We start from the raw sequence: 23,508 nt of genomic DNA, 5'->3' as shown, positions 1-23,508 counted from the left end.
CAGCAGTTCATAGGTTTTGGCCGAAGTGCATTGGTTCAACACAGACATAAAGGGTGTTCAATAGCATTGATTTCTATATTGCAGTATTGATACTTTTCCTTAATACATTCAGGACAGGAACCCCTTTTGGTGTTTTAAGCATCGTTATACTTTGGCTATTGAAAAATAGCAGATCTACAAGCTTAGATCTGCTTGTGGATCTTCTATTTTTTTATTGTGAAAATGTGGCGCAAATCTTTGAATATATTTTCTTTCAGAGCAAACGTTTTTTACTCAAATCTTTGCTTGGGGGCATCCCTGGAACAACATATTTTCAGATGGGGGTCGGCGGCCAATTACGTATATTTTTGGGCAACCATGAAAATGTTTGAGAACCACTGACATAGAAACATTTTTTCAGAAAACTGTCAGGATTTAGAAGACATTTGTAGAATCGTCCTCGGGTCTAAATGGAAAGGAAAAAAAAAACTATTCAAGTCTCAAACTACTATACTTGCAGGGACATTTGAACATTCACAAATGTAGTCAATGCACGAACGCACGCATGCACGCACGAGGAGGTGGAGGCTGCTAGTCCATCGATCAGTGCGGAGGTTTGTCAGACTTCAGGGATGAGAATAACTACATCCCCCTCCCCGCCCCCCCCACACCCATCCTGTAGGAGTGAAAAACAGCCAATAACAGAAGAGGAAAGAAGAGATGGACAGAGGGAGAGAGAAAGAGAGAGGGAGAGAGATACAGACTCAACGGTGATGTGTGCTGCAGTTGCTTTGCAGAGAGAAGTTGAGGTAGGCAGAGAGTGGAGAGAGAGAGAGAGAGAGAGAGAGAGAGAGAGTGCACATAGCTGAAGGTTGAGGGAACAGCCAGGTAGGAGTGAGAGATAGACTCAGTTGTTGGAGGGAGAGAGTGACAGACGGACAGAAGAGAGGGAGACAGATCACGCAACCTGGGCTGCCCTAGGCTATATAAGTGCCTATACCTGGACCAAGCCAACTGGTAAGCATGCACTTGACGTGTGTGTGTGTGCATGATTGTGTGTAGCCCATGCATGTGTGTATGTGATCTGTTGGCGTGTGTGTATATATATATATATATATATATATATATATATATATATGTGCGCATGTGGTTGTGCCCATGCTTTTTGGTTTGCAGCCACTGCAGAGCGAGCATGCCAGGCAAGGAGGCAGCTGTGTGCACGTTGCTGCGTGCACGGCGATGTGCATATAGTGCACGTTGCAGCAGGCAGGATGGCAGAAACATGGGGCTTCCACTGCAGATGACACACGCGCACGCACATGCACTCTTATCTCCCCCAAGACAGCAAGGATGCTGCGCTTCAAAGCACACACACACACGTGCACTCTTATCTCCCCCAAGACAGCAAGCCTGCTCCGCTTCAAAGCGTGCACGCACACACACACACGCAGACATGCACACACGCAGTTTCCAGCCTGATTCGGTTCGTTCCGTGATTTGTTTTTGTCGCGTCGCTACTCAGTCTGGCCAGCCTCCGGTTTGACTGGTATTTCAGAACGTCACCCGTTACGTAGCATATGAACACAGAAAGGTAGACTCCTCTTCCGGCTCAGGGAGCGGATATGCTCTCAACACAGCGGGGTGAAATCGGCCCTCAGCTGCTTCTCACAGAAATACCATGAGGGGCGAGGCTCCCCTGACTCGGAGTGGCACCGAACGAACGTGGAAGCAACGGGTGACTTTCTGACAGAATGACCAAACTGCCTTTCTGACACAGCCAAAAATAAGTCGTTTGCGGTTGGCACACAAATAGTGGCGCAAGTAGGATTGGAACACAGGAGGTGTGGATTGAAAGTCGAGTCACTAGGGCTATTGAGAAATTATGAACTGAAATTAAGAGACCTTTTGTAGGATTTGTGTACCATTGTTGTCTCTATAGTGGCTCCAGTTGGGATGGCGAATATTCATAAATTAACCATCTTTGCTAAAGTGTTTTCCTCCAGGTTTGCGTTGCCAGGTATAAAATGACAGAAATCCTAGAATCCAGGAGATTAGAAAGAGAAAACACTCCAGGAGCACAGCAGCATAAAAGGGTTGAAAAGCGGGACACTCCTGCTAAATCCATAGCGCTGGCAGATACTGTGTATACCCAAAGGGACAACAGGTTGGAAGAGCTGCTACATCATAGTAAGTCGTGATTTTGTGCAACATGTGGACAACCTCCAAACATGGGGGTCGGTTGGTCTGTCTGTCTGTCTGTCTGTCTGTGTCAATGTTAGTATGTAAGTACAGAGCCCACAGCCATCTATCTCTCCCTCTCTCTCTCTCTCTCTACTATATGCCAAACGATATGCTGCGTTTCCATGGCAATGCTATACAGCACCTTGACATTTTCTACTACGTATTCCCGATTGAATGAATAAAGCCAACAGGACAGCATCAGACCCTCAGTAGGTCTTGTGTGCCACATGCTTCAACATTCATCATCACACCCAGCAGTGGAACATGGACATCTACAAGCCCACAGGTTGCGAGTAGAGAGAGGGGGGGGGGGGGGGGGGGGGGGAGACACGACAACGAACAGATAATTAGAACGAGGACAGGGTACAACACTTTTGTTGTTTTTCCTTCCTAATTGTTTGTTCGGCCCAAAAGCATGTTCATTGTCACGATTTGTCAACTCGGCTGTTGGCTTTGATCGTGGCTTTATAACGGTCTTTAAAAAAATACTTTTTGAAAAGTCTAAGCGAAAAACTTAACGGGGAATTATTTCCTGGTGCCCTCGTCGTTCTGAAAGGGGGCGGGACTGCGACGCTCCCTAGACAGCAGTTTAGGTATAGGTAGGTAGGTAGATACTATAGCTTAGTAGTGTGTGTGAGAGTAAGCAAGCGTGCCTGCGTGCGTGCCATTTGTTTGTGTGTGTGTGAGCAAGCATGCATTCGTTTGTGCATGTGTGTGTTAGCAAGCGTGCGTCCGTGTGTGTGTGTGTGTGTGTGTGTGTGTGAACAGCATGCACACTCACTGACCCCAGCATTTATGAATGGGCAGCAGGATGCTCTGTCATTTGCTCAGAGCACGAGCCAATCAGGTAAAAGGTCACTTAAAGGACCACTTCACCACTTTTCAACCCATCTTCATATAATTGGTTGGTCCTCACTAATAATTGCGGTGAATAGAACAATTGTTTCCTACTCAGTCGGTGTCTCATAGGAGGGCTGTGGGCAGTTCAGAAACCCGTCCACATGTCGCTCCGTTGGTGTCTAATCTGCCAATCATCCCAAAAGTCATAGCAAAGAGGCACATGCAGTGGAATCATGGTGTAACTAGTCCAATTGTTGATATTGCTTCAAAGTTGATGGTCCGAAAGATTTATATTTATAGAAGTTAAATAAAATCTTGTGTCATTTCATTTTAATGGTTAACCACTTAAAAGTCCTGTCTCTAATCTGCATGCACGAGTAAACATTAAATGCATATTCTCCATATTCTGATGTTCTGATTCCCTTTTTCCTACCAGGTTCACCTAGGATGTGGTATCCGAGCAAATGACCAGTCAGAGAGAGAGAGAGAGAGAGAGAGAGAGACACACATGTATCCATCTCCCCTCCCAAATGGCTGCTGGACGAGACTCACGTCAAAAGAGAAGCACCACGTTTGTCTTTTCAGCTGGGCTAACGGGATCATCCCATTAGCTGAATCAAAGCGGGCGTGTTTAATTAACCCATTAAGAGGCCGCCTCTTCTAAACCCTAATCATAACCGTCCATACCCGGTATGTCCCGCGGAACTCGTACTACTGTGTGACCGTGTGTGCGGCGCGACCGCAATTAATTGCCGTTTAACTTGTGCGACATTTTAAACTGGGTTAGGATAAAATTACTGCAGCGCAACAACAACAAAAGCTGAGCTACACAATGCATGCTTAGCGTAGGCTACAATCTAGGCATTTAGCAGACGCTCTTAATCCAGAGCGATTTACATTTACCATACTGCAAGGCTGCCACTGCCTGCCAGTCTGATTTGAATTGAATCCAATCCACTTTATTTATATAGCACATTTCACAACTCAAGGTTTACAAAGTGTTGCACAGAAAGTTAAAAGCTAAATACACTGTAAAGCTAAAACATAAAACCACACAGTAGAAAAGAACAGCGGGACCTGGGCCGTGGCTCAGCGGTCCAGGCACCTTGGCTGGTAATCCAGTCTGGCAGTGTGCTGCGGGCTCCACTCCCGACGGCCTATACTGCATGTCCCCCCCAATCTCTCTCCCCATTTCCTGTCAGTCTACGGTCTACGGTTTAAAAAAAAAAAGAACACCAGCGTACAATCACTGCCTCCTCGTCAGGTCTCTTATAATCTCGGCAAAAATCGGACCTCGAACCAAATTGTCACGGGTCCACTCGGGCTCAGTGCGGTCATTTGAAAGAAATGTCAGAATGGGGTCGGAAATCGGACCAAATCGTCATGGGTGCATCTGGGTTGTTTTTTCTTATATGAAAATGGTTTCGGAACGGGTCGGAAATCCATTTTTCACAAATCCATTTTGGGTTCGGGACCATTCTTTTGGACCCACTGAGGAGCCATTGTGTGCCTAGCAGTTGCTCAGTAGTCAGTGTAGATCCTGTGAAGCAGAAAGCAGCTACATCTGGCTACTGGGTCTCTGCAGGCAGCCATCTTGTTCACATGACATGAGTTGGAATGATGAGACGGGGGTACATGTGCGCATTGGGGTCCGTAGACTAATGCATGTCAAACTGGGGGTCCTTGAAATTAAATTCCTGTCACATCTTTTCAAATAGGAACGACTTTGCAGCATGCTTCACACCAACAAATAAATTCCACTGCATTCCGACTTTTTAGTAAAAAAACTAAACTACTTTGCAACCGAAACAAAGACTGTTTTGTGTTGTTGAAAGTCTATTCTAGAGGCTGGGGATCCTCTCAGGACTCTGTATAATGTACTTTTGGGCCATAAAATGAAATAAAATGGTCAATGGGTAATTTATATTGGCCAAATCTGTAGAGAGAGCTCTATATAAAAGTAGGCTATTTTACAGAACAAGTTGGGGTTTCAACAACACAAAACAGTCTTTGTTTCGGTGAGTAGAAAAGCAGTTGTTTATCAAAATAAACAAACGCATTGTGAGCTTGTAGATCTGCCATTTTCAGCATGCAACCAAGTGTAAAATCACTTCTACTGGACCTCTTGTCCACTAGTCCCTTCCTAACATTTTAGTCTAGTCTTTTATCTGTTGACCGAATTGTCAATATATTTAGTCTTAGTCATCATATAGCTTAGTTCTCATTTAGTTTCCATTTAGTTTGTCAGTGAAAATAGGTAGTCGACAAACATTTTTTTGCCATAGTGTTAGTCGACGAAAACAACACTGGTGGGTTGTGGACCTGGCATACAGTGTAGGTTCTGTGTGGCTTGTGGTTCTACAGCTACATTGTCTGCTGGGTTCCTGGACCCACTGTAACGCATCAACATCAGTCTGTGGCTCTTATGCCTGACGACATTTTAAAAATGTCTTCTAAATTATGACAGTTTTCTGAAATACATATGTATCTGAATCAGTGGTGCTCAATACTTCATGTCAAGGACCCCAAAAATGTAATGTAATAGCCCCCCCCCCCCCCATCTAAAAATATGTTGTTCCACAAACAATACGACTGTCATGTTTCATCGCAATGAACACGTCATAGGGGATGTCACAATAGGCGAGGAAAAATGGGAAATGCATCATTCTCACATCCATGTGGCGTACGCTGGTGTAGCTGTCAGACCAACTTTACGCACGAGACGAGAATAGTTTCACATGGCTATGCACGCGCCACGCATTATCCAGTTTCTCTGTAGCGGTCCACAATTAACGTATTATTCAAGCTTCGCCCTCTGCACCAATACAAACATCTGGTGGCCAACGTGGACTGGACTAGTAGGCTGATATTATGTATTATTGGAAGCAGCATGCAGAGCCTTTGCTTGCTGGTGACGTGGTGCAGTTGATGCAACAACGCTAAGTTATTAACACAGTGATATAAAAACATGATCAAACAAAGTTTCCAGGCGCAAGCTACATTTCTCACTTATATTATAGTAAAAATGATATGCGCTTAATGAGCGGTGACGTCATCGTTTCGCATGACTACACAGATCCACTGCTCTGGATTTTTTGGAAAATCTTCACTCATTTATCCGTTTCCAAAAACCTCAGTTTGAGTGGCCGAAAACGCCGTCTGCGTGTGGCTGAACGCACAAAATGTGTGTTTTGAAAAAGACCCCTATAGGTGTAGCCCAGGCCTAAGACATGCGAATCCCTTGACTCCTTCAAAACCTCTCTCAAAGGGCACCTACATACAGACGGCTGAAATTCAAAACTGGCCCCCGTAAAATCTCAATCTCCCCCCCACCCCTTTTCACTGTATTTGTCTCTCTTTTTACCTCCTTTATGACGATTTCCTGTTTTTGGCTATGTAGAAGTGTATATGTCTCAGTCTAAATGTTATGAATTGAAAATGATGGACCCTATTGTAAACAAGTGTAATGCTTTATGGTGTCGTCCACAGTTAAGTTTTTGTATTGAGTTGTGCTTGAAATGTACTGTAATTCTGCAAACTGTTAATAAATACTTCAATCAAAACAGTGACATAACAGTCCTATGTGGAGTCACGCTGCCCCCTACTGGTAATATTGGTCGAGGCTAGTGGTGGTGGGGGGGGGTTCCACCTCCAGCTCAGGTGGTCCCCAACTAAATGATAGTGAGAGTTGGTAACTAATTGGACCCTTTATAGATCTTTATGATTTCATTTTACGCTCTCAAGAGTTAAAACATCTCTATTACTTAATTTACAAGAAGTCTACATGATCAGTGAATGTAGAAGAATTGTTATTTTGATCGTTTGCCTGTCATCTCTCCTAAATGGTACCAACATCAATGCAGCATGGAATTGCTAGGACAGATTCAACAACAACAACGACAGTGAGTGACACAGAGGTAATGCCAAGTGTGGACACGTGACACCGCACAGGTAACCCTGTGTGTAAACAACAACAACAACCCCCCCCCCCCCCCCCCCCCACACACACACACACACACACACGCAGTTACTACTTAGAATTAAAAACACCTATTTATTTATTTTTGTTTGAGAGGAAGTTCTGTTTATATGTCTATATCACCGAAATCTAAAATAAAAGGCTTGAGTGAGAATTCTGATTGAGAAACACCACAATGGTCGGATATTCTATAACAGACTACAACTTCAGAGCGGTAAAAGCAAACGACTCACTTCTATTTGGCATCATTTTTGGTATAGCATGACATTATATTATAAGGGTCGAAGGTCAAACAATAATTCACATCAGTTGGTTTTGACTATAAACAAAAATATATAAACTATAACTATTAAAGCAATGATTCAAGGCACATGCAGTGCACAGTTGCACTGTGCAACACTTGCACACGGTCAAAATGTCAAGTTAAAGTGTCGCAGAGGGGATACTTAGCTTGAAAAGAGGGGCTAGTTGAAACTTGGCACTGCCGAGTTGGTTTGGCTTCCCCTTCTTTCACCGTCTGCCCACCTCGGTGGAGAAACGTACGTGCACGTCGTCGCCCGGACCGCCCATCCACTCCACAACCATGGCCGTCCAAACTGGCTGCTTGACTACTCCGTTGGAACGTGTTGTTCGGCTGTCCGCTTCTCCGACGTTGTAGCTGCTTAAGCTCTGGTGGCATCTGTGTGCTTCTACGGCGCACAGCCGCCGCTGGTTCCAATTAATTTCCTCGTTGATTGATTGATCCGCCCGTGTGTTGCCATGGGAACTGTTCTCGGGGCAGTAGGAGAGCATGGCGCACGAAAAACACTGTCACACCAAACACATGCACTTTACTGCTCGGGGACAAAAAACTGACGCCATCACACATACATACATACCTGTCACCTGTGTGGCTGCGGGCGGTGCCATTCACCCACGTGTCGCTACATAGCCTAAATACCTGTACCTACCTGAGAGTGATGCCATTCACTCACGTCACTATAGACACAGGATGTGATAAGAATTTTGACCTGATGGTTAAGATTCAATTTATCCCAGGCTAAGCAGGCAAAACAAAACAATCTGACTTTAGGCCCCATCATTCAACACATAACTGCCCACGTCGAGGGTAATTTGACAACTTTTGTGTTTATTGACTCATAAAACATTCTTCAAACAATAAAACAAGTTTTAAATGTCCGTTTCTGTACAATGCTCGCTAAGCAGTTTTTATTCATATATAGAAAATGTAAGAGGAGTCGTGTTAAAATTACAAAACTCCTTCAAATTTTAATGGCAGGTACTCTGGAAAAAATAACAGCATTCCATTCAACAAATATTTTCAAGCAATAAATATGTATTTATAAATAGTGTAAATTTACATCAAGATTAGAAACATAACAAAACAAAATCACAAATTAAACTTTTATTCCATAAGTCCGTGTGCAACCCATTTTTCTTTGTGACTTGGCTAGTACATAATTTTTTCTAAAATTTTCCTTTTTTTACCTAAGAAACAAAAACCAAAAACTCAACATCGTAGTTGCAAAAAGAACAAGACAAGGATAAAACAAACCTGTAAAAAAAAAAATGAAAAGAAAGAAAAAGAAAATAATGACCTAAACTCTTCACATTACGTTTAAATAATTTTTTACTGTCCAAAGAGTCTTTAAAGTTCTATCTACCATAGAAGACTAGTGCTCCTTATCTACCATAGAAGACGACCAGGGCCCTTAAAGCCTAATTTATAGTGACAATAGGTGACCTATAAGCTCACAACACGTCGCGGATGCGAGCGGATGTGAGCTTGTAGGTTGCCTATTTTCGACGTGCGACACCGCCGTGCGATGAAGTACAAATCGGGCTTCAGGAGGACAAAAATAAAAGGAAACTAGGGAGAAAATCTTGGTAGAATCCAATGAAACAAAACAAAAAAAATGTGGAAGTTGATATTTTATCCCTTTTAACCACTTAAAGCCCTGTTTTAACCCATTTAGACCTGAGGACGATTCTACAAATGTCTTCTAATTCATGAGTTTTCTGGAAAAAACCTGTTTCTATGTCAGTGGTTCTCAAAATATTTCATGTCAAGGACCCCAAAAATTATATGTATTTGGCCGCCGACCCCCATCTGAAAACATGTTGTTCCAGGGACCCCCACCCCCCAAAGATGCAAAGATTCGAGTTAAAAACGTTCGCTCTGAAATAATATATATTCAAGATTTGCGCCACATTTTCACGATTAAAAAGAAATAGCAGATCTACAAGCTCATGATGTTTTAAGCATTATGTAGTATAACAACACTTAAAAACATCAAAAGGGGTTCGGTTCCCGTCCTGAATGGGTTAAATGTTTGGATCATCTTTGAAACGCCTATAAAAAAAAGGCATGCACAAAATAGGGGCTGGAAGTGGTCAAAAGATATAGAATACTAGAGAGAGACAGAGAGATGGAGTGAGAGAGAGAGAGTGAAAGAGTGAGAAAATGAGACAGACGGACGCAAGCTGAATTCCAATACTCCAAATCTTGGTCACTCCAGCATGGCAGTGTTGCAGTGAAATTGGTGAAGTCCACAAATTTCACCATAATTTGGGGAATTGGAATTTGACTATAGAGACAGACAGAGAGACAGAGATAGAGAGAGACAGAGACAGAGAGGATGTCAAGTCAGTAGTATTTTCCAGGGTTGTTGTTGCCAGTTGCCAGTTCATTATCTACAAAAAACATTTTACTTAAGCATCAACAATCCAGCCCTCCCCATCCCACACCAGACCGTTTGTGATCAAATCGTCCATCATTCAATCAGAGGGTGGGTGGGGGGGGGCAGAAACCTTGTAGTCGTTTCAGGAGGAGAGGAAGAGAGGTCAGCCCAGTTCATACTTCCAGTCGCACGATGGCGTCGCACACCGAAAATACGCAAGACCGTCTTGCGTATTTTCAGGGCCGCTCTCGCCGGTGCGCACCGGAGCATAACTAGGCTCTATGCACTGCCATATTGGAAGGACCTTGGGCCTCTTCCTTACTTCCCTCACAGGTGTCAACAATGATACTAATGAAGGCTGTTTCGATTTAGTGTAGCACAATGGTTCATTAACTGAATCCCCCCCCCCACCCAGAATTATGGAATACAACATGAACCAAATGGACACGTACAGGTTAATTTGGTTACATGTGTACACCCTGAGTTACACACCCCATATAAGGGGACATTTTCCCCTTCTCGGAACCATGAGGGTACCTGGACAATCCCAGAGCCATGGATGTACCAGTGCATTTCCAGTGAGCAAACATGCACAATATATGCATGCACCCTTTGACAAGAAATGAAACGGGGCCTTCATTAGAATCAATGGTAACACCTGTGACGGAAGTAAGGAAAAAAGGTCAAATTTCTTTCCAATATGGGCAATATGTGCACAGAGCCTATTGGGCTTTTTAAGAGTCCAGTATTGGGCCAAGAGTGATCGGTGGCGCACCCCTGTGGTGGTTGGGGGTACCCACACAGCACTTGGAAACAGGGTTTGCATAGACACACAGACGCTTCTGGCCGCTGCTGCCTCCATGCCGTTGCTATGGAGACCAGCCATGTGGAGGGGGTGGTGAGAGGGGGGTGGGGGGGGTAGTAAAGACGGCCTTGGCTTTCCTGAATATCAGAAATGGTCCGTTGCTGTTTGTTTCTGGGTGTTCCATTTTTTTTTCTTCTTCGTATTTGTCGGTCCTGTCCGTTTTCTTAAAAAATACAACTTCCTGTAAATTGGGTTTTCGATGGCTCCACAGAAGAAGAAGATGGGGGTGTGGTCTAATGTCAAGATGATGATGTATGAAGAGGAGGGGCCTGGAGGAGACAGACAAACATTAATCACCACGTGCAGTGAAACAGCAGTTAAACAGCAGTGTCAGTACACGTCTGCCCAGAACCAGTGCACTTAACACGCTTTGCGCCAAAGGGGCTAGCCTATATCCCGGGTAAAATATATATGATACAAAGTCCGTAGTTTTGGTGCAAAGTCCGTAGTTTTGTCCAATCCATCAGACACATTTCAGATGACAAACTGAATGACATTTTATTCAAAGGAATATGACCAAAAAAAACAACACTACTAATAACTTACTAATGTGAACTGGTGGTAGATCAGTTAGTGAACTTACTAATGTGAACTGGTCGTAGACCTGCATGAGGTCCTCCATCCTGTGTTGTTGCAGTACCACGAAGGTGTCCAGGGTGGCGCTGGCCTTGCGGGCACAGTCCTGACAGTGCACGACGTACTGCTTCTTGGACAGCAGCTCGCTGCGCACAAACAGCAGGTTGAACACCTCCACCTGCACGGAAAGAACACACGTCCGTGTTATCGCGCGGCCATTTTAGGAATGCCATCATTGATAGACTTTCGCCCGTTTCAACCGCCGAGGCTGAAGCCGGGAAATGGCAGCTTCAGAGCGTGTCTGTTATTTTAAACTTTAGCTGTTGAAAAATAGCAGATATACAAGCTCATACGTGGCACCCAGTGCCGTGCTACGAACTTGACAACTTGTAGATCTTCTATTTTAAAATAAATCAAGGAAACGTGTGCAAATCTATCCATCCATCTTCAACCGCTTATCTTTCTTTCACAGCAAACATTTTTAACTCAAATATTTGCTTCTGGGGTGGGTCCCTGCCTGGAACAACGTATTTTCAGATGGGGGTCGGCGGCCAAATTCAGATAATTCTGGGGTTCCTTGACATGAAATAGTTTGAGAACCACCGATATAGAAACATAGGGTTTTTCAGAAAACTGTCATGATTTAGAAGACATTTTTTTAGAATTTGGTCTCAGGTCTCAAATGGGTCAAAATGTCATACTGACCTCACAGATGGTGCAGTAGTGGGCTGGCTCGTCTCTGCTCCTGGGCCTCAGCACAGTGTCTTTCCCAGCTGTTGTTAAGGCTTCTTTCACCCACTGACACTGTTTCAGTGTCCGCAGCAAGCAATACCTACCGATGGAAGAGACCAGGGACGTGCAGAGAGTGTTAGAGGGGCAGGGCCTGAAATCCTGTGCAAGGGAACTTTATAGCGAAATAGCGAAAATTGCAGATCTACAAGCTCACAACGTGTCGTGCTGCGACGCGTTGAGAGCTTGTAGATCAGCTATTTTCTGGGCGCAACCCAGAACTCTAGTGGAGATGCGGTGTATACGACATGGATTTCAAAACTAATTTGTTCAACGCAAAATGCTGTGTTAAAGTTCAGGATACATAGGGAAAAAAGCAATTCTCCTGAACGCTGCCTTTCCGGCATGGCATGGAAAGGAGTGGCATTTGCATTTCTTTCACTGTAGTATTCGTGGTCTGGAGAGGGCAGTTGTTTTACAGACAGGTAAAAGGGCAGGGGCTGAAGCCCCCTTTGATGTCTATGTGTGCACGTATGTCCCTGGAAGAGACAGGGCGACAACATTTGGTTTGGAGGATTGTATCAACACATCCACTGCCATGTAATCATTCGTTCATTCCATTCATTTGCACGTGCTGAGACCTTTAAACCGTGTCTTATTCAAGGCGGAATAAAATGACCTCAGGCTTGTGAACCGGACGTTAAAACTGCAGATTTTAAAATAGGGTGCATTTTGCATCCCAAAACACAGTTCATAGTTAAGGGACGCAATAAAACAATGACATCTGCATTCACGGGATGCACTACTGTACTACTGTAATGTTTTTTATTACAGTTTTTTTGCTAGCTTTAGTTATAATAATCATTTCTTCTTCCGTTTTCTACATGAATATAACCACATTAAACCATATAAAATTAAATGGGAGATAAATGCTGCAATTTGTAAATATGGCAAAATATGACTCCTAACGTTGTTGAAGTGGGACTCATAAAATATCCCTGGGACTCATAGAAAAGACCATCCCTGCACCCCGGGACTCATTACATTGAAAACCTATATAAATCACTGAAACTGCCCATGTTAAATCGATCGCAGGTTTTTGTAAAGTCACCCAAAAACATAACCGCGATGATCAGCAACGGGCCTGGGATCTGCAAAAAAAAAAAGAGTAAAAGCGTGTCAAAAATCTAAACAAAGCAGGGATGGATGGCCGCAGCCATTTTGATTTCGGGGTCATCGTCGTCCTGTTTACATCGTGCTAGTATTCCAGAGCTGACCAGATGTAGCTTAGCATTGGCTCATTCCTTCCTCCACGTATATGCGGGGAGGTAGAGACGTTGATCTCCGTCTTTAAAAGACTGAGATCAACGTCCATGGAAGTCCATTCATTGTGCATGTGGCCAAGTAGACCAACGTAGTAGCTCCACACGTTTCACGAGCTCGCTGCCCCGTCCAAATATGGACGAGCCTTTGTCGTCATTACAGCATGGCTGTGCGTAGCTCTCAGTTAGGGCTGACTTACTTGATCATCTCAAACAGCTTGTGGTCGGACACTTTGATGTTGCGTGCCATGTTCCAGGAGAGGTGCACCATGGGAACCATGGACTTGACGCTCTGCAGCTTGTTCCACTCGTAGCGCTCCACAGCCAGCTTGTATTGGTGGGCTGCGACACACACACACACACACACACACACACACACACACACACACACACACACACACACACACACACACACACACACACACACACACACACACACACACACACACACACACACACACACACACACACACACACACACACACACACACACACACACACACACACACACACACACACACACACACACACACACACACACACACACACACACACACACACACACACACACTTTAGTAGACTAAAACTAGACCAGCACATAAGCATTTCAGTCTTCAGATGACTGAAATGTGACTAAAACTCAATGGAATTTTATTCAAAGGACTATAGCATTTCAGATGACTAAAACTGAACGAAATTATATTCAAAGGACTAAAACTAAATAAAAACAAGAAATATTACTATTACTAGATACCTTTTTGGAATAATTCCTATTTTTTTATGTATACTGGATTTGGGTTTGGCACTCCACTGAAAACCATTGCTGATGCACAACCTCTTTTTCTCATTTAATTAAAGTCCTATTTGTCAGGTGAAACAAACGCTGGTTCCGTTGTGCATCTTTCCTGCTCTCCAGTTTGCTCATAACATTCGGCGGTGTTATCAGGCGCTCCGCTGAGTCCGCTCCGCTGCAGTGTTTAGATATCTGTGTCTATGGTTGAAGAGTGTGGTCTGGGCATTGCAGATTTGCAGACTTCCGCCGTGCCAGTGTCATGGCTTAGGAGGCAGCCAATCGTGACTATTGGTCGCTACTACGCGATTGGCTGGCGTTTAGGAGGCTCCCATTGGCTTAGGCGGTGACTCATTGATGACTAGGTCGCTATTAAAAAGAACGGGCCTGTCGTATGTCAGGTTTCACCTGGCAAAAGTGTGCGGTCCAAATCAACACTAGTGTACGTACCGGTGAGGGGTCCGACGTTCCAGGCGATGTTGTTGCACCAGCCGATGGCCTGCACCCAGTGGACGGTGCCCGTGTTGAGCCACACCAGGTCGCCGGGCCTCTGGATGAAGCGGTACACCGGCACGTCCGCCTCGTACAGGTCCTCCAGGTTGGGCCACCACGAACCCATCAGGAAGTTGATGTTGTTCCTGAACCGCAGAGGAGCGCCACACGGGGGACGGGGAGTTAATCCATATTAACCATGAATTTAAACTTTAGCTGTTGAATAATGGCAGATCTATGAGCTTGTAGATCTGCTACTTTTGAAAAATCTTGAAAATGTGGCACAAATCTTTGAATATATATTCTTTCAGAGCAAACGTTTTTAACTAAAATCTTTGCTTCTAGGGGGGGGGGGGTCCCTGGAACAACATATTTCCAGATGGGGGTCCGCGGTGAAAAAGGTTGAGCACCAATGAAACTGTGTGTGTGTGGGGGGGGGGGGGGGGGGGTCGTTTTGCTGTGTGTGTTTCTCTCACTTTTCACAGAAGTTGCTCATCACCCCCCAGTAGGGCTCCGGTACGGCGAACCATTCACAGTCTCCTGGGCCGATGTTGATGTTGACCGAACAGAAGTTGTTGTGCTCCTGATGACCTGTGGGGGGAGCCAGAGGACAGCCGTCATCCACACTGACCACTGACAAGCCAGTCAACAAGTTACAGTTTTGGCTGTTAATCCTGAAAAGTACTAGAGCGGTGCCCGTGTTCTGATGTCAGAACAGACGCCGGGCAGAAACAGATTTGTGCGTGTGTGTGTGTGCGTGCACAGACCTGGTATCCTGCTGCCAGGGACCTTCATGTAAAGCGTCACGGTGTTCATGCCCAGGACGGTGTGGCCCACGTGGCTCAGCAGGTTGCCGGCGGAGACCACCCTGGCAAACGCCGGCAGCTTACTGAGCTCCTGCAGCTGCTGCTTCCACCTGCAGGACGGGGGAGGACACACACACACACACACACACACACGCCAAGCTCAGCTCGTTCATTTTTTATTGATAACGAGAACCTTTGTGATCGGGCTTATCGAGCCGGGTTCTTATAGGAGCCCCCTATCGAGCATTTTCCCCCCAACAACTCAAAAGGGACATTAATGAGTTCAATGTTGAAAATGAGTGTGACTTACTTCCTCTCGTCCGACACGTCGATGTTGGTTCCAAACTTTATGTGCTTTAATGGACCCCTCCTCTTCCTCGACACACTGCACAAAGTAATGCGGACACACGTGTTACTTTCTGGAAGAAATGTTGCCATTATCTCGGAATCGACGGCGCTCTCCACGGTTTTGATGCAGAACGCTGATGTTCTGTCCTAATTTCGGACTTAACCAAGCGTCTCGTTGGGAATATTAACACTTCTACAGAGAGATCAGACTTGACAGCGCAAGGTAGTAATGGAACATTATACCTTCCGGTTTTGGGGAAGGTATAATGCGCATCTGCTTGGCACTCTAGCGCCGTTATTCTGAAGAACTCTGGCAGCATCATGAGTGTTAAGTATGTAATAATAAAAATAGAAGAGTAAGTACAATTTTCAAATGTATTTGAGAATTCGTATAGGATTCCCCAAACTTCGGGATCGGGCCCCAAAAGTGTGCCATGAGTCAGTGGCTAGTTCAGATGCTCCTCTGGGGTGTGAGGGCGTCAGTGAGCATACTATTCAAGCATAGATGTTGGTACCTCTCTGCTGTCGCAGGCTCCGTGTCCGAGGGCTCTTTCAACGCTTTCTTCTCATTCTCCTCCTGAACGCACACACACACACACACACACACACACACACACACACACACACACACACACACACACGGTTTTCAAAGTGTCCTTGGAGGGGTTCCAGGCGGTCCCCAGCTATTTGTTTTAGTAAATAGCATCACAATAATTTTAAGCCATATCTATTATACCTCGGCTCTTCAACAATAGTAGATGTACAAGCTCACAGCGTGTCACAAAGTGTATCTATTTGTTTAAATATATTATTTATCCCACGATTTTGTAACCCATTTTTCACCCCTGTGTCAATCATCTAATGTGATCCTGGGCTCTACACACCCTCCACCAACCTGGGGAGAGCAACGGACTTGAACTCATGCTTCCTTCATGCATTGAGTGTCCAAGTTGCTCCTTTACACCTGACAGGGGGGAGTTTCCCTGGTTGGACGTAGCGCGTGGAAGGAACACGTTATTCCAACCAGTTCCTTTCCCCTCCATCAGGCGCCCTGGCTGGCCAGGGGGAGGCAGTTTAGAGACCAGGATTACTGCATGTTTTTTGTGAGGATACACAAAGTGTATCTATTTTAGAAAAATCTTGAAAAATACGCAAATGTTATCTAATTTGTTTGGTACGAGTCTGGCACAAACGGTGTCTGAGGCAAAATAGGTACATATCAATTTGGGGGTCCTTAAAAAAAAGTTAGAGAAAATGCATATATTAAATATTAAATTACTAATATGTATTAATAATTAATTGAAAATATACTGCTTGTCATGCTATCAACCGTAAGACTGCTTGTGTACGCAGTAAGACTGCTTGTGTTGCTGACCCGTAGCGACTCCTGGAAGGAGGCGGCCTGGTACTGTGCGTATTTGGCGATGGTGGTGTGAGCGCGCGCGCTCTCGCAGCGCCACATCTTCTTGGTGCCGCTCAGGTCCCAGTTCTCGTCGGCGGGCTGCGACAGCTGCGTCCGGACCTCCACCAGGTGGTCCGGGTTGGCCTCCACCAGGGTCTTGGTGGAGAACAGACCCAGGTCTGAGGCAGAGGAGAGAGAGAGAAGAGACATCAAACATGCTTCATTACCACTGGGACCTCAAACATGTTTTGGATCAGGTCACCCCATAGAGTAATAAAAGGATAGACCCCGAACCGGAGCTTTAGCTCCGCCCCCCCCCCTGCTATTCATTTCAATAGAAAGTTGCTCAGTGGCGTTTTGAAGCACCCGGAAGACTGCCGGAAGTATAATTATAACTCAATGGCTCGAGTGAGCGGAAGTATTAGCCTAGCCTAGCCTAGCCTATCCCCCGCAGACCTCAAATTTGAGGTCCGGGGCTTACGCACGTGACGTCATGAACGTCCGTCCACCTCCATGAAAGTGCTGCAATTGGAGGTTAGGGTCAAGGTCATGGCTGTGTGTGTGTGTGTGTGTCGTAGGGTTATTGGGTCATGTGCACACAACCTTTTTGGTCTAGTACTCAGAGGAGCACCTGGAGAAGTTACTTGGTGCTCCCAAAATGCGGCGACCCGTCTCACCGGATGGATAAAAGAGGGATGCATGAATAACTTGTAGCAAAACGATATTTATTGGATAAGTGGAGACTGGGGAGTCAATGGAGAGTATTGCAACTCTAGATTCATAAAAACCGATCTAGAGTTGCAGATTACAGCTATAGGTCCATGTGTATACCAGCCCTATAAGCATATTCTAATACAAACTTCTTAATACTTCCTAAGGATAATATGAGCATCAAAGCAATACTTAGATACTTTTTTATTTTTTATTTAAATAAGATCAGCTATTTGTTTAACATACGACACGTCGTACGGCGAAGCATACATCAGGCTTCCCTTTTGTTTTTAGCCGACGCTACGTACACAGTCAACACAGTCAGACACACATGGCTCCTCGGTGCAAAATAAACAGTCTACACTACCCGACTTTACGATAATAAGGGACAGTATGTGGAGACACGCTGTTGTCATGTTGATAAGCTTCATGTTGGGCAGCAGCAGTGCCAGTCCGCAATGCTTTGTACTCTTCCCACTCCACTATGTCGGAACTAAAACCTGTACCCGTAAAAAGTCGGTGGCCGGTGCCTAGGCTGTGAGAGACGGCATCGCACACGAGCAACTTGCTCCAGCACCCAGAAAACAAACACAAGCACAGCGGCGAATGGGAAGAGTGCAAAGCGGCAAAGCTTGCCGTTTTACAACTTTTACTTTTTAGTTTGCTCCACATCTGAAACGGAGAAGCCATCTGTGTCAGGTTTTCTCAGTAGTAAACTCCTATCCTCCCGTCAACCGCCCTCCTCCCAGCAGCGAACAGCATGGAATCCTCCCTCGTTTGAGTAAGGACGCGCTGTGATTAGCCACAATGGCCAGTGCAAGACGTGCTGTGATTGGCCAGTAGCTACTTTGAGTGGCAGTCAGCGGGAAATGCTCTCGCCACAGAATTTACTAGTATTCTGGCCATAATAATCATTCTGGGCGGCCCCAGCTGTTGGTACGCAGAAGCGCTTCCCGGCGCTTGATTGACAGTGCTGAATGAATTTTGACGACGCATGTGCACGGTGTGTGTGTGTGTGTGTCTTAGGGTTATTGGGTCATGTGTGTCTTACCCAGCTTGAGCGCCCCGGCCAGGCCTCTGATGACGGTGACGGGGTTGGAGGGGTTTGTGCAGAACTGGTGCAGCGGCGGGAAGAACGCGTCTCTCTTGTTCTCCAGCTGACAGAAAAACACACGCACATTTCTTTGACTCCACCATTTACAAAATACAACATCAGGGGCACAGACATTTTTCAGTTGCTGCCGATATCCCACACACTCGGAACGTCATGCGTCTCGGTGCTCGAGTCCAAACAAGGCCTAAATGTAGCGAATATAGGCAACACACGACACACCTTCTCCTCCAAATAGACAGACTGCCTATAATGGAGGAGATTGAACAGTATGTTGCAAGCTGCTTTGCTTTACGCTTGGACAACCCCATAATTCTCAAGCCTCTGACTAGCCCACACACACACACACACACACACACACAGTGTCCCCAACGAGCGTCAACCCTACAGTAGGCCATGGCATGATTGCTTTGTATTTGTATGGAAGAAAATCACTCTCGTGTGAAGTGGCGATCTCATCATCATACATCACATTCCATTCTGTGCTCACACAGAGAGAATAAAAAATAAAGTCAGCGCTGCTGGAACCGTGGTACTCTCTCGGTACTCTCTCGAACCTTTGGAGATACGGTGCTTTGAAAAATCGGGTTATAATGGAGGCTCAACGGTGCGGGACTTTAAAAAATGGCATCGCTGGTGGTGTCTCGGTGAACTTACATAGATGCTGGGCGTGGGTGGGTTGAGCTTGTCCTTGGGCAGGACGGGCGAGGGTGGCGGCGGTAGGCGGGGCGGAGGACACTTGTCCAGGAGGATGCTGCTGTTGGAGAGACCGTTCTTTCCCAGGTTCCTGACACAGGATGCACAGAAACAGAAACCGTTAGTAATAATAGAAGGTAGTCGTAGCTGTAGTATTGCTCGCTAGGATTAGTAGCAGTAGAGTATAATTAATATTGGTTATTAATTAACCCATTCAGGACGGGAACCCCCTTGTGTTTTAAGCATTATGTTATACTTTAGCTATTGGAAAATAACAGATCTACAAGCTCAGCGCTACGAGCTTGTAGATCTTTTTTTTTTTATTATTATCGTGAAATGTGTGCAAATCTTTGAATATATAGTCTTTCCCAGTGAATGTTTTAACTCATATCTTTGCTTCTGGGGGGGGTCCCTGGAACCACATATTTTCAGATGGGGGTTGGCTGCCAATTACATATAGTTTTTGGGGTACTTGACATGAAATAGTTTGAGCACCACTGACATAGAAACATATGGAATTAAGTCTGTACTTATTGCATGCATCCTCAACGTTTGTGTTATGTGGGTTCGTTTAAAAAATTGTCACAAAAATCTATATTTTGTTTCAATAAATTCCATCCATTGCCCAAGCAGAGCAAGACTGCGTACAACGTTTTAAGTTTATTAAGACATCCCGTTGCCACAGAGTGTGATGGGCGAAAATGTATCTGCATAGCAACTGCCCAGTAGCCTTTGATTTTTATTTACAGTTATGTAAGCATTTCTCTCTTGGATGTTGTAGTGACTCCCTCACACCACTGGGTGGAGACATTGTCAAAAGCAAGCCTGAGTGTTTAAATATTGCCAATAAAGTATTCAATCAATAAACAGAGTCCAGTTCTGAAGAACCTGAAGACTGATGGATAGTTTCCCCATCATTTTGCTATTTTTGTAAACAAAAATAAATAAAAAGAGCCAATCAGGAGAGAGCGTGTTCTAATTTCAATGTCTGATCATTTCTTTGTGCCATCACTTCCAATTGCACAGTTTAATCTGTATCCTGTGTGAGTTCCCTCTCCTGGTCGGATACAATTGGTATCCAAACCTGAAAATGCATTTCCTGTTTAATAAAGAGCTGGACAGACACAGGGAGACTCCAGTTACAGAACGAACACTCACACCGTTCGCCCCACTGACTTTAAATTTGACACGCACGTTCCACCCCACACACCGCTCTAGTAGGTTACAATGAATAAACACCGACTAGTGTTTGGTGGCACAGTGTGTGTGTGTGTGTGTGTGTGTGTCGTTACCTGCAGGCTTTCAGCACGTCAGTGGAGCTGGGGTAGATGGAAATGGACGACGAAGACGACGACGAGGAGGAGCCGGGAGCATGCTGCTGGGGCGTGGCGGCCTTGAGATGGGGAGGGGCCGCGGCGGGCGGCTCCGCCTTCAGCGGGCTCCGAGAGTCCTCCGAGAGGGCGGCGGCTGCCGCTTTGCCCCCGTTGACGGCGGGCGGCGACGAGGGCTTCCTGGCGGCGTTGGCGCCGCCCGGGGGGACAGAGGAGGGGCTGTGGTGGGGCGCGGCGCCGTGCTCCGTGGACTTGGGCGAGGGCGTGGCGGTGGATATGGCGGAGACGGGCGAGGAGGCGGCCGACGAGCCGCCGCCCGGGGCGTGGTGGTGGGGGGTGGAGGAGGAGGAGGAGGGGGGCAGGGCGGCCGGGTGGATGTTGTTCACTTTCTTGCGAGGGGCCCCTTCCGAGCGTCCGTCCCCGCTCCCCTCCTCCTCCTCCTTCCCCCCTGCCGGGCCCCTCCCACCCGCCAGCAGGGCAGAGAGCCGGGGATTGTCCGCGCTGAGGCTCGGCATGTCGCCGCCGGCCTGGGCGCCGTGATTATTGGCCACGGCGTCCTCCGCCGCGCCCGGCGGCGTCTGGTGACCGTTGTTGCCGCTGCCGCCGTCTTTGGTAGGGGGCGCTCCTCCTCCTCCTGAGGTATGGGCGTGGGGGAGGGAGGGGGGGGACGGGAGGTGGTGGTGGTTGAGGGCCTGCTGCTGTTGGCGCCGCGGCGGCGACGACGCGGCACCAGTGGAATGTCCGACCTGATTGTGAGAGTGCGGGTGGGGGGGGAGGAGGAGGGCCGAGGGCGACCGGGGGCAAGCGCCGTCCCCGTTGGAGCCGGCCACGTGCGTCGCAGAAGAAGAACCCTTCTGAAGCCCCTGGGGGGAGAGAGTTGGTCAGTTGGTTCAGAGGTTCTCAATAGGGGTGCAGACTGCACCATTATGAAATTATGACATTATTTGCAGGGTCGTATCTGACCAATATCCGATTATTTGCAGGGTCATATAGATATTTTAGCAGTGAGCTCAGTGTCTCTGATGTCATGGACACTGGGCTCACTTCCTTCCTGGACTATAATTCCCATAATGCTTTGGTGCACTGCTCCTCCTTGTAGATAGGGGGAGGGCTGTCTTACTGAGACAACATGTAGTCCAGGAAGGAAGTGAGACCAGTGTCCATGACATAAAAGACACTGGGCTCACTGCTAAAATCTAAAATATCTGAAACCACATATTACACACATAAAAACCACCAGGAAAGTGTTCTAAACTTGCCCAGGAAATGTGCCCAGCGATTTATAGCAGCGAAGCACTATTACCGACGGACCGGATGTTATCCCGGATGTGGGTGTAGCAGCTAAATGTAGCCAACACACTAACGGCGATCGACAACGAGTATGGCCTATTCCGATTACGCTACAGATTATATTGTGCATCGTCTAGTTCTCAACCTTTTCAGGACGCAAACTGGGGACTCCCCCAAAATAATTTGAATTGAGGCATTATATAAATTAAACTCTGTTCCGCAGATTGTGAATTATAGCTCACAATTGTGAGCTTGCAGATGTTAGCCTCCTACTCTTTGCTGCCCGGGTGGCAAGATCGGATAATGTCCCTCACATTACTTTGGGGCCGTCCCCAGGTTGAGAAGAACCACACGTTAGTTAATGGTTTGTGTGTTGGTTGAACGCAAAGTCATACCTTTCACTCGTCCTGTCACCATTATGACATTTTACTTTCTAGTCACACACAGTTATTGGATAGGCGCTCTGTATCGACCGATGGCAAAGTGATGAGCATCGGAGAAATGATACCCGTTGTATACAGCTCACCTGAGAGGAGTTTAGGTGCAGGGTGCGGGGTGTCATGGCGTCCTGTTGGGTCTGTTGGGGGTTTGTGCAGGTGTGAGGTAGCAGTGCTGCGTCGGCGCCAACGCTGCTGCTGGCAGGCTGCAAGTAAGGCACGTCTCCGTTGGGCCCGAGCGTCCGATGATTACTACCACCTCCACCACCAATACTACTACTACTACTAGTGATGGTACCACTGCCGCCCAGGGACAGAGGGTCCGAGTGTCTGTGCGGGGGCCCGTTGGCCAGTGGTTGAGGCGGGCAAGGGGTCCGGTGGTGGTGGTGGTGGTGTGGGGGGCCCAGGTGGGGACGGGAGGGGTGCAGGCTGGGGTGGGGAGAAGGGAGGGAGTTGGAGGTGGGGCCGTTGGGGATAGAAGGTCTTGGCTGGCCTCCCGCCGAGGGGCTCTGTCTCATCTGTGGGCGGGCGGGCGATGGATGGATGGATGGGTGGACGGACGGAGAAAAGACACAATCACGTTACCTGGAGTTAATGCTGACAGCATAGCAAAACATGAAAAAAGCATTTAACCCATTCAGGACGGGAACCCTTTTGGTGTTTTAAGCATTTGTTATACTTTCCGAGCTCGTTATCTTGAAAATGTGGCGCAAATCTTTGAATATATTTTTCTTTCAGAGCTAAAGTTTTTAACTCTTGCTTCTGGAGGGTCCCTGGAACAACATATTTTCAGATGGGGGTCGAAATATATAACATTTCCGAGTTCCTTGACATGAAACAGTTTGAGGAAAAAAAGGGCTTCTCAATGGAATCGTTGCAAAG

At 46.4% G+C, this 23,508-nt stretch overlaps 1 protein-coding gene across 2 annotated transcripts in view; it reads right to left on the bottom strand.

Moving 5' to 3' along the window:
• Nucleotides 1-8,282: 8,282 nt before the first annotated feature.
• Nucleotides 8,283-23,508, bottom strand: part of LOC308311392 (lysine-specific demethylase 6A-like) — a 53,119-nt gene continuing 37,893 nt past the window's right edge. Inside the window, exons 16-29 of one of the 2 annotated variants that reach the window (XM_080758078.1) lie at nt 22,716-23,144; nt 20,861-21,762; nt 19,530-19,659; nt 18,813-18,918; nt 17,024-17,229; nt 16,164-16,225; nt 15,611-15,685; nt 15,262-15,410; nt 14,971-15,085; nt 14,453-14,640; nt 13,413-13,554; nt 11,867-11,993; nt 11,169-11,339; nt 8,283-10,854 (exon numbers count right to left, since the gene is read on the bottom strand). In XM_080758078.1, the coding sequence (XP_080614204.1) occupies nt 10,825-10,854; nt 11,169-11,339; nt 11,867-11,993; nt 13,413-13,554; nt 14,453-14,640; nt 14,971-15,085; nt 15,262-15,410; nt 15,611-15,685; nt 16,164-16,225; nt 17,024-17,229; nt 18,813-18,918; nt 19,530-19,659; nt 20,861-21,762; nt 22,716-23,144 (2,832 nt within the window). In that variant the 3' untranslated portion in view covers nt 8,283-10,824. The remainder of the gene's footprint in view (nt 10,855-11,168; nt 11,340-11,866; nt 11,994-13,412; nt 13,555-14,452; nt 14,641-14,970; nt 15,086-15,261; nt 15,411-15,610; nt 15,686-16,163; nt 16,226-17,023; nt 17,230-18,812; nt 18,919-19,529; nt 19,660-20,860; nt 21,763-22,715; nt 23,145-23,508) is intronic. The other variant, XM_080758079.1, reaches the window with a different exon arrangement.

The sequence above is a fragment of the Protomyctophum bolini genome (assembly GCF_963924005.1).
Source record: "Protomyctophum bolini genome assembly, chromosome: 24".
Classification (NCBI taxonomy): Eukaryota; Metazoa; Chordata; class Actinopteri; order Myctophiformes; family Myctophidae; genus Protomyctophum; species Protomyctophum bolini.
The sequence above is the reverse complement of the archived record's forward strand: the minus strand, read 5'-3'. Positions and strand labels throughout refer to the sequence as shown.